Source organism: Elaeis guineensis, chromosome 3 (genome assembly GCF_000442705.2).
Source record: "Elaeis guineensis isolate ETL-2024a chromosome 3, EG11, whole genome shotgun sequence".
Classification (NCBI taxonomy): domain Eukaryota; kingdom Viridiplantae; phylum Streptophyta; class Magnoliopsida; order Arecales; family Arecaceae; genus Elaeis; species Elaeis guineensis.
This window is the reverse complement of record NC_025995.2, coordinates 101,988,096-101,999,963: the sequence shown is the minus strand read 5'-3', so window position 1 is coordinate 101,999,963 and position 11,868 is coordinate 101,988,096. Positions and strand designations below refer to the sequence as shown.

General features: G+C 36.7%; 1 protein-coding gene across 1 annotated transcript; it reads right to left on the bottom strand.

The window, feature by feature from the left end:
* Positions 1 to 3,718: 3,718 nt before the first annotated feature.
* LOC105041377 (origin of replication complex subunit 2) lies at positions 3,719 to 11,414 on the bottom strand. Its single transcript, XM_010918338.4, has 6 exons — positions 11,133 to 11,414; positions 9,778 to 9,884; positions 8,758 to 8,890; positions 6,388 to 6,676; positions 4,295 to 4,522; positions 3,719 to 4,223 (listed from the first exon to the last, which is right to left on the bottom strand). Exons 1-6 carry the CDS (start codon positions 11,265 to 11,267, stop codon positions 4,027 to 4,029), a joined length of 1,089 nt encoding a protein of 362 aa, XP_010916640.1. The 5' UTR covers positions 11,268 to 11,414; the 3' UTR covers positions 3,719 to 4,026.
* Between the last annotated feature and the right edge of the window lie 454 nt (positions 11,415 to 11,868).

Here is an 11,868-nt window from a genome sequence, read left to right as displayed (position 1 = left end):
AAAATAAAAATAGAGAAGCGCAAATCCTTTTGCCGTGCTTCCGTAGATATTACTATGCGACGATCGAGATTGCGCAGGGTAGAGTGGACGCGGCACGCGCGTACGTTAGCATTCGGATCACGTTTCTTGGATTTTTCTTTTTGGGGACGAATAGCATCAGAGTACCGAGGGCCAGAAAAATAATAATAATGGTAATAATAATATATATGGCGCCAGCGTGGGCCCCGCGGGCCATATTGTCCGCGTTGTCTACCAAACGGGGTTCCCACATGGCTAGCTACATGGCCTGCATGGTCCATCGAAGGGAAGTGGTATCAAGGTGAAATCTCCAGGTCATCGCTCCCCTTGACCTCTCATTGTTTGCTTCACTGAGCTAATTAAGAATTTGGATAGGGAGGTTGGTGACAAGGAATATTCCACGGGACAAGTTGGATAGAAAATTAAGGGGTTTCTTGTGGTTGTAGAATGGCACAATGGTCAGGAAGTTGGACACAGTAAGTAGACCATTGGTTTATCAGACTCAAATAATTAGACTTCCAATGTTTTGGATCATTACGGGTAGCTAGCCGGCCACTCTTGGCTACTTTCTATGGATGTCTAATCTTAGTGATATCTAACAACACGAGGATGGGTATTCATCAAGGCTTTGTTTGGATGGTAGGTGAGTAAACGAAAGCAAATAAAGAATAAGAAAAATGGAGCTCAATCATGCCTAGGTTGAAGAGACGATTAGACTGCCAAGATTTAGGAACCACCTTCATTTCCTTTCTATCTTTAGCATCCAAGCGATGCCTGAAAATCGTCTGTAGGGCCTTCATTTATTTGGGCGAGGAAGCTCCAAACTCGAATTGGATCAAAACTTTTGATGGGATGACGGGTATTGTTACTCATGTCTCACGTCATGTCTTCTGCGAACAATTTTAGGAACTTATTGATATGATTCACAGGACAGATAGTTGAGTGTTTGAGCTCAAACCGCACAAATAAATGCATCAAGAAGAGAGAGAATGTTTCAGTGCGTCTTGCTTGTGCTGTCAAAATCTGGTAATTTAGTACGGTGTAGGACCCATGCATCAAAGTCATGCTTTGCGTCATGGAAGATAGATAAGCAAGTGTGGAGAAAAATAATTCATTTGCCACATCGCATCTGCAGCCATCTAGATTTACATTTATGGTGTCAACTTGATGTCAGCATCCGGAAGACAGCCTTGTTCATAACTTAATAGCAGTATTGATAGCTGATGTTTGAATGAATAATCAAATCTTGTGGTTCAGAGCTTTGAATCTACTGCTATATTACAAAAAAAATTCTAAATAATTAGATATACAGTGCTGAAGATTTGAGAAAAAAGCACAGAGACATCCCACCTTAATTATATGTTGGAGAGGTCCTGGATATTTAAATAGGACCAAAGACTCCATCCAAATATCCAATAACTTTTGACCATTCCTTTTTGGGCAAGGTTTCGCCTCACTACAAATAGAATCAAAGCTAACTTGAGCTATAATCCCTGAAAAATTGAGAATATCGTAACAAAGAGCCAGTCGTGATCACACTCACGCTTAAACAAGGACCTGTGCTAGCATGTACCAATTCATCCTTCAAACAGTACATGATTGTTTCATGTTTTTATTCTAAAATTTGAGCCACTCACCATATATATCAAACAGCTGTTCTAGTTAGCAACATTTGCTTGCATTCATGGTTCATTTCTATCCGGAGAATGCATATAGCTAGTTGTCAATTAGCAATGAAAAATGAAAGAAGTTGATGATAATTACCATCATGATGTTTTGCTGATAATTAAATTTGCTATAGGGATCTACTTGATTTGTAGAAAGTGGACTTCTGTTGAGCATGTTTGATGTTTCATAAGGATATGAAAGAGGAAGAAGAAGATGATGATGAGAAGAAGAATAAGAAGGAGAACCGCCACACCGCCAGTCCAGGGAGGCCAAAGAACGTTTTTGAATTGGCTGAGCTTAGGCCCTGAGGGCACTAAATTGCTGCATGATTCGATGCTTTACGAAGTGAGCTTCACTTGCTCTTTTCCTAAATCTTTTAAGCAAGGCAAATCAAATATGCATTGCAAGGGGGAAAAAAATTAGATATAGAAAATGTACATTATTTTTTAAGCACAAATAAATTAAGAACAAAACAACGAAAGAAGAGTCTACACCCCAGGGACAAGATGATCTCTGTAAGCCGCCATGTCGTCGGAAGATTTCTGACGCAAATTACCATCCCGTGAATTGAATGATTTGAATCCAACAAGGAGGTACGTAGATTGAAGCCGCTTTTTGTTTTTTTCTTTTATTTTCTTTTTGGAGAACAGTGCCTTCACAGCTAAAAAACAACAACGCGGCAATCATTTGAGCTCTTCTCGGCATCAATCGATGGGCGCCCACAGAATCAACTAAAATTATCTCCTTGTGTTCTTGACTACTAAAATTATCATCATCCATGATCTCATGGTCCATAGCAGTCAAAGCTAGAATGCCGTATCGACTGCCCTTTCTTTTTTTTTTTTTTTTTGATGCTGAACAAAAGAACGGGTATCAAGTTTTTCATTTATTTTTTTTAAAAAAAGATTAAGAAAAAATTTTTCTTTACGTAACATAACGGCCGTTGGTATCATTATAATGGCATACAATGGCTTATAAGAACAATCAAAGGGCACCATAGATCTTCTACATTTACACAAAGTATACATAGATATGTCCAAGTTAAGTATAAAGGATAAGTCAAAAACGATATAAACAAAAACGCAATTCTGGAGGTCTACAAGCCCACCTTCCTGTTGGGCCCTCGGGGTTCCAAAAACCCAAGGCCATTCCAACATTATAAAGACCATTGTTTTCAAAGTGACAGAATCATCTTTAAAGAAGGCTCAAAAACCATGGTATCCTGACTAAATAGTCAGGATTCTTCCCCGCATCCGATGCTTTACAATATAAGGACTCTTTGTGCTACAGTGCCTAATTTCTCTGGTCACTATATCATGCGGAAAATCGGGAATCAAATCAAGTTGCTGATTTCTTGACAAACTATGCAAGTATGGAACACCATGAAGCAGTTTGGAACAATAGTTTTCCCACTAATCTTGCCTCTTTAATTAGAGTGGATGCTTAGGGAGCTGTTTTCATGAGATTATAGTAAAGTTTCTTCACTTTTTATTATCAATAATAATGATGATGATGATGATTCTATTTAGCCGAAAAAATACCTCTTTGGTGACGGTTAGATGTACCTTTAGTTTTGTGCACCCATTTCTTGAGCTAATGGTCAGGGAAGATATGAGACAGATATATACCATGTGTTGGCTAGATGGATACAAGACAATTGAGACAGCTTAGCAAACTTTCATAAATAAAATACTAAGGTTTGTTCCCTCTATAAAGCAACATGTTTAGTAAACCAGTGAATTTAGCACATGGCAGCCTTAAACTTTAGCATATTTCAGGCACACCCCCGACATGGACTCAGCTGAAAACACCTCCAACATGCAACGACTGCCATGTAAATCATTCAAGCATAAGCAGTCTTCCGATCCACCCTAAAGTATTTACTTATTCTCCAACATGTCTTAAATTTATTCTTTAAAAAAAAAAAAAAAAAATCCCTGCTCAGAAGACAATGATGTGCTCAATCCACAACAATATGCTTCAACTAGACCAATTGTTAAAAAGATTTGATGAGAGAGAGACCTGCCACAAATATCAAATTCCGCTTGATAGTTTATACCAGCTCAAAGGCACACATTTCCCATTGTTCAAATATATGTAACATAGTGCTGATAAAAATAGATCTAACCAAACTTCAGACTACATCAAACATGTCCATGGCATTGTACAATAAATTAGATTTGAATAAAGAAACTTACAGTGACCTGATTTCACAGACCCCATGGATCAATATATTACGCCATCACAAGATCATAAATCAAATAAAAAATCCAATACAGCACAAATTAATTCTAAAAGAAACCAAAATAAACTGTATACCGTCAGCACAAAGTCAATTGCTCAAACCAACTCCTGTAACAGCTTCTCGAGTACTTCAGAGGCAAGAGGAATATAGAGACAATCTTGGCCCTCAGAATGCCTTCTTGTCTTCACTAATTCATGGTCTTTGAACTCAGTGAGATGGGAATTCAATGTAACTTGGCTGCTGACCAGAAAACGCTCACGACACTTGGTATATAGAGTGTTAACAGGCATACCTGAAAATAGAAGCTCATCTAAGAAGCTGGCAGCTAAAAGTGAGGCATGGTGTAAAACTTACTATACTTGCCTTCCTCTTTTTCATTGGCCAACTGATGCTCCGCAAGAATTTTAAACACACTTTGAGCATTTGGTGTCAAACTCTCCAGGACAACTAACGCAGTTTTCGTAGTCTGAGCATTACCTCCACTAGCAAGTATCAAAGGGAAAAAGATGCCTTCCGCCTTGTAAGGTGCAAAGGTTGGGACATGGTACCAGCACCAGTTAAACTGTGTGTGAACCATCTTCTTGTCCCACACTGCAAACATACCACAAAAAGATTGCCAGATAAGAAAATGTATTCTGAAGTTTTTGCTGGCAAACAATTTCCAATGAGTGTGACAAATTAATAAAAGCATTTACAAAAGAAACCGCAGATGGTGCCAAGAGTGTCGAATGCGTTGACGTGCTGCATTGCAACAGCACGAATATGAGTGGGAAAATAACTGATAGCATTCATCCTAATTGGAAAAATGGAAGGAGGCAACAAGAAGCAGGAGAGATCAGAGAGGTTAGGATACCCCAATACATAAAATCCAAAAATACTGCCAAATTACGTTATATAATGATTGCAGTATCTCACCTCTATGATGGAATTGATAATGTTCTCACTCTAGTGTACCCATTGTCAGAGATTTTTTCTATAAATCAGATGATTTGGCAGTAGGTGCCTGCATAACAAATTGAGGCATATCGACGTGCTCTTTATGAATGATTGATTCAGGATGCAAACCTCTATTCACTTTTTTATTTGCATATACCTCTATTAGTTTAAAAGGTTTATCATAAGCAACTATAAGCACTCTCTCATGAAAAAAAAAAAAAAAAACCTAGCAACTGTCCCAATAACATGGCATCATAAACTAAAACAGTTTTTTTTTGCATCATAAGGTGTCTTAAATGCTTATTGATAGGATAGTTTATTTTATAACATGGAATGAATTTAACCATCTAAATCTCTGGGTAGGCCTAAGCTTCAGACTTTGCTTGATGGTCGTATAAGATATTAGTCTGCTGCTGACTAGATCATGTTAAGCTTTTATGGTTGATTACAGAATCACACATTCAGGTCCACACTCTGAACCTAGATGAATAGCTCTTCTAGCAAATATTAATTGATTGTTTTGCAATATTATAACATGTGCAGATAATTGTGAGACTGGAAATGGATAGTTTTCTAGGATATGAACCTTCATATTGGAGGTATCAACTATAAAACAAGAACAAGTTAGGCTGGGTGTTCACTTCTTAAATCTCATGCCATAGTGACATGGTGGTGTGAGCTCCAAAGCAGACAACAAACATCTCTTTCCATGGACTCATGAAGACCTTGCCAGAAATGAATTCAAAAGATATTTTATGGGTAATTGAGTTCTGTATAGAAGAACAGTTGTCCAAAAGTATATAGCAGAACCACCAGGAGACTTCGCAGCAATATGAAAGCTTATGTTACCAAATAGACTCCAAAGGCTCAAATTGGCCGTGAGCCAAGTTACAAGAAACTTTAGATGGTTTAGTGCTATAATCATCTATGAGTTGTCACGTGAATGACATTTTTTTTTTTTTTTGCTTGCAAATTCTGGAACAAAATTATATCTGCAACATTGCATATTTGCTTTATGACTTGTATCTTACTCCACATAGCTGATTCCTTGTTAAGATTAACCAAGCCATCATAAAAAAATGATAATAATAAGAAGAACTCCACATAGTTAGTCCATGGATAATTAATGGTTTTGCTCATGGTATTGACTAATTAACCATCCATATCAAGGGTCCTAGTTAAAGATGATGATGCCGATACATTACTAATTGAAGCATTAAAATTTAGAACAGTATAAGACGGGTTAGAATGCAAGTTCAATTACTCGAGGAAATGAAAAAAATATTAGTCATGTTAAGTAATTAGCTGATGAAAAGATGGAAAATAACAGATACAATAAAATACTAATCATGGCTGCCTCCATGGCTTTCAGGGATATCTTGTTTTCCAATTTTCTTGGATGTATTCATATTAGAACAGTATCAATCGGTTGTCTTATAAAAAATAAATAATTTTTTTTTGAAAAAAAACATAGAAACTAACAGATATAACATAAAATGCTTAAACAACAAAATACTTACATAAGGGTGCATTGACATGGTCAATGGATGCAATCATACGGACATGGGAACAGCACGCGATTCGAGCAAGATATTGTTGTGATTCAGAGTCCCGTAAAGCTGGTCCGTCGATATTGTGAATAACAATGCATACAAAGCAGTCATTCTCATTTGGAAGTTGCCCATCAAGAAATAAGAAAAGATCTTCTGTGGACTGGGAACTAAAAGGATGTTTGGGCTTGCTCCCTGTAGAACATTTTCGTTTGGTTTTTAATTGGTCCCATAGAACTTCAGCTATGGTAATCACAACCTGCAAGAAGAAAATGGTCGCAAGAGTATTATAATTTCTATCTATTTCATATTTCTAGTAGTAAGCCATACCAAAATTTTTATTATCAATGAATTGTAAAGTAAAATCTCTGGGCAATCACACTGCACATAGAGTTGTTAATTTTACGGTACTGAACTGAAATAAAACTACTGTTTCTAACATGCTGGTCATGAGTAGGCAGCCAATGGCACACTCAGAGCCTATATTCAAGAAGCAAACATCTGCACGCAACAACAGAATATAACAGATCCCATTTCCCTCACTCCACCCCCTCCCCAAACACCACCAAATTCCCTGGAGCAACCCATGTAAAAAGATTCATTTGTATTCTGTCAAGGTATGATCCATTGGGGACATGATATATCTCTGCTCTTAAAGCATGAATATATCAATAATACCACAGCAAAGGTCCATCATAAGTAAGCCATGATAATTAAGGCAAGAATCAGACTGGATCCATACTTATCAACTTATCTATGATGCTTAATGCTTTTGACTTTCCATCATAATCCAAGTGAAATGAGCATTTAAACAAATTAGTGCCAAATTACTGAAGCAAGATATAAATGCACAAGAGAATTATAATTTCTCTGTCACTATTTCCGGTAGCAAGGCATACCAAAAGTTTTATTATCAATGAGTCGAAAAGTAAAATCTCTGGGCAACACTGCACATAGAGTAGCTTAATGTTAAGTACTGAGCTGAACTAAAACTATTGTTTTTAGCATGCTGGTCATGAGTAGGCAACTAATGGCGCTCTCAGAGCCTATTTTTAAGGACAGAGCCTTTGCACACAACAATGAAATATAACAGATCTCATTTCGCTCACTCCAACCTCTCCCCAATGAAATATAACAGATCTCATTTCGCTCATTCCAACCCCCTTCCAAACATGACCACATTCCCCTGGAGCATCCCATGTAATAAAATTCATTGGTATTCTGTCAAGGTATGATCCATGAGGATAATGAAGTATATTTCTGCTCTTAAAGCATGAGATTATTCATAATATTGCAGCAAAAATCCATCATAAGCAAGCCACAATAATTAAGGCAAAAGTCAGACTGAATCCATACTAACCAACTTATCTATAATGCTTAATGCTTTTGAATTTCCAGTGTAATCCAAGTGAAATAAGCGCTTAAATAAATTACAGCCCAAATTACTGAAGCAAGACATAAATACACAATGGATAAGTAACCAATAAATACAAAATTTACATCAATAATTCCACTGAACATGAAAGTATGTAAAATGCTCAGACTTAAAAAAATAAGAAAAATGGTTATGCTGTCTAAATAAACATTTCCATACAAGACTACCAATAACGATTGCTCTGTACCACTCTGTCAAATCCAATTATATAGTTCACTTTTTTTGAGAGAGAGGAATTATATAGTTCATTTTTGTGAACAACTGCATCATAGAAACATATTCCATGGATGCTTATCACATGGACATATGAATACGGGAACATTTTTGAAACAATGCATAGTGAGAATACAGACAAAATTACGAAGGAGGAACTTGTATATGAGCAAGAACCATTGTTAGTTACCATACTGAAAATCTGAATGGAACCTTCGATAACTCATATATGAAAATCCATGCCTATTAGACACCAGAATGACTAACTAGCTTTAGGGTTATGCCATCCAAACAAAATCCCCAAACATATGACATGGTATGCATCAGAAAATTTCCAATATGTTTGCTGATGGAGGTATTTGTGGAATATAAGACAATTCAAATCAAATCACCTTCAGGCATAAAACTAACCATCATCCCAAGTCTTATAAAGTTATCTTCTTAAGTTAGGTCCACTTAATGGATTAACATATATGAATTATTTTAGGAAAAAGAGAAAAGATTTCACAATAATAACCATGAGTCCTTGGAGAAATCTAAGGGTTTGAGGGGAGGGATGGAGTTAGAGATTAATGAGCAGATAACTATGCCTTCCACCAAATTCACTAGAGGAAAAGAAACATAAAAAATGTAAGAGATTGGATTGCAAAAATACATGAATTATTAGCATATGTACCAGGAGAGGACAATACTTGTTTTATGTTGACTGATGGAAGATAGCCATTGATTACAATTACTCCAAAATCTGTTAATGCCGATGAAGCAAAATCTTCAAGCAAAATCTTCTTAGAACCAAAACCATATATTAAGAGGCCAAAGCCACACCTGTGATAAGGAAAAAGAAAGTACTTTCACACATTATTTTACAGATTGGAGAGGGAAATTATTACAAAGAACCAAAGCCACAGGTTAAAAGGCCAATGCCACCCAAAAATTGACAGCTCAACCAATGCAAGAAAGTACAAGTAATGTAGATGCATGATGCTCCTTATTAAAAGTTACAAATGTTTAACAATGCATCATAGAAGCTAATTTATGCCTAGAATGTTGCTTAGACCACAATACTTAATTTTCTCAAGCCAATATTTGCTCCATGGGTATAATAGCATTCGGGACTACACCCCAACCCCACCCATCACTCCCCCCCCCCCCACACCACCCACCCACAAAAAGAAAAAACACCCCAACCTCTTTGTCTCCCACTTCAGCTAAAATAATTGATAATTCTTCCCATTTTAAATGGAATCCCAAGCACATTCATGGGAATTGTGATAATATAGATAAGCCTATCAGACCAGTTACTTTACCTTCGAGGTCAAACAATTACAGAATCCCCACATTGAATGGAGATGGAAGCAAACAGTTAGTTTACACAGCAAGAGAGAAGCAAAATGTCAGAAAGGGTACTATACCTTATGAATACAGAAATGACTACTAGATTTCTGGTCATGGTGATTGAAAAATATATAAACACTCCTATGTAGACCCAAATGTGTTGTAGCATAAAGGATTACTCTGGACATTCCCTTGGACAACTATAGTTTAGCAATATCATACCCACTTTGCAGCTATAGAATACAGATTATATTACATGCGGACAACCTTCAATTTCTAATTTTTGGTTAAAAATGAGTCATCGTGAGCAAACAAAGTATTTATGCTGGTAAAACAAGACCATTTTAAATATCATTTACTTTAGAAATAGAACATACCTCAGCTCAAATAGCCACTTAGAATACAAGTCTTTGTAGCTTTTTAACAAAGATGCTGTCTCTTTCTCATGTTTCGGTACAATTTCAGGCACTGCTGCTCTCAAAACCTGGCAAAAAACAATGATAAAATTATAACATAAAAGAAACAAGAGGTCACAATGATCACCTCTGAAATTAGGAAAAGAGCAACTATTTATATAATAGCTAAGAATTTTACACAAAAACTTCAAAGACAAAGGTTGCTATGGCACCATTGTGAATAAACGAAATATATAATGTTGATACAAAGATGGATATTGTGGCATATTAATTTCAGCAGATTAGGAAAGGACAAGTTTGAAAGTAGCAATTAAATTCAACATTTTCAACCTCTAGAAAAGCACTTTTACATGTCACATCACATGGCATTGAAATGTATAGGTGACAATAATTGTGGTAAGTTTGAGAATGTTTTACAAAGTAATTTTCTGTGAAAAATGAACAATGAAAAAAATGCACACAAAACATAGTGGCTCAGCGAAAGCAATTGGGGACTACCTAATGTTAGAAAATATGTTGCTGAACTCCTCTACAAATAGACTCGTCACTCGTAGCAGCTTTGGAGCTAGGGAGTTCCAAATGCTTCAATTCCTCCTCCTCCCCCTCCTCATTTTCCATTGATACAACCAAATGCTACAAATCCACCAGCCCATCCCCTCTATAAACTAATAGAAAAGGCATTTATGAGACATCAATGAATTCAACTTTCAAACTGTGATTCAGCTCAAAACAGGAAGTTTTATCTAATACACTAACAATGGTGTAACCCAAACGTGACAAGTGCAACTGATGCTAGAATCATAATATCAGCCGAAGATATTTATTTCCACCCAAAAGATCACATCATTCATGAAATTGATGAAAATGCAAGATTTAGTTCAGCCAAAAAAAAGGGGCGCTGTTCCTATTTTTTTTTTCTTTTTTTTTTCCCTTGGTGAAGTGGTATACTGTCCCTAATCTTAAAACACCAATGAAATGTATTCCACTATGATTCCAGACAGGTTGGAACATATAACTCCATCAGTCTGTCATATTTACCCATCATGAGATCGACTACAACACCGCTCCAGTTCAAATCAAGGTCTTTTCCGAATTAAAAATCAAGAAACTATGGCACTCCATTCCCAACCCTCTGGATTAAATCCCATCCATCCAAAGCCATTCCTACCCATTTCAAGACTAATCTCAACTGATGGACGTCAATAAATCAAATTCTAATCACTAAATGGTGGAACTAATAACGTCCAGATCTCAAAAGAAACAAGAAACAAAGATTAAATACAGAGAGAGTTTTAACATGGGGATTTCCCCATTACCTGTTCGTCGACGAGAGCAATGTCGGAAAGCTTGCGGGCGGACTTCCTGCCGGAGACGGAGCCGATCTCTTTGGCGAGAAAATAGTTTCGAGAGAGCCCGAACTCCTCCTCGTCATCACCGTCGGTGGGATCCATGATCGGTTCGTCGTTCCCCCTTCCTCTGGGAAAGGAGGCCTCGTCGTAGCCCTAGTGGCGAAACATCTTTTCCCGCGCTTCTTGACAGCGTCTAACGTGCCGCAACGGTTGGTAACGTGTCGGACTCGGGTAGAATAGCAATTTTATAGCATTACCCTTGTTAACAAGGCGCTCCCAATCATACCGAAGCGTGCTCGCAATCTATCCATATATCTCACAATATGCAATATGCAGTTTTGAAGATAAACTTTAATGTTGGTCTAAAGGACAGGGGATATGGTGCTGCCTAATCAGGGATCATACTCATGAAAATTTTTTTGTGCACCGATAAAAAAATCAACATGAAATATATCGCTTTATGTAATTAATTTATATAACTATTATTTTTTAAAATATATTTAATACCTGTAGTTTTATTTTTTTAAAAAAAATTTGTATTACAAAAATATCTCTATCTTTTAGAAAAATTATGACATATTAGGACTTCCTATACGCAGGATGTCATAATATGGTCCAAAAAATTATGACATTCTGTATCAAATTATGATTTCCTGCATGCAGAATGTCATAATATGACTCAGAATGTCATGATATGGAAGGG

What these genes read in the sequence shown, in the direction of transcription:
- LOC105041377 (XM_010918338.4), bottom strand. Translation starts at nt 11,267, where the DNA reads ATGGATCCCACCGACGGTGATGACGAGGAGGAGTTCGGGCTCTCTCGA. An exon ending in TTGCTCTCGTCGACGAACAG is followed by an intron (nt 9,885 to 11,132) that starts GTAATGGGGAAA and finishes GTTTTTTGCCAG; the next exon opens with GTTTTGAGAGCAGCAGTGCC. An exon ending in AAGTGGCTATTTGAGCTGAG is followed by an intron (nt 8,891 to 9,777) that starts GTATGTTCTATT and finishes TCCTTATCACAG; the next exon opens with GTGTGGCTTTGGCCTCTTAA.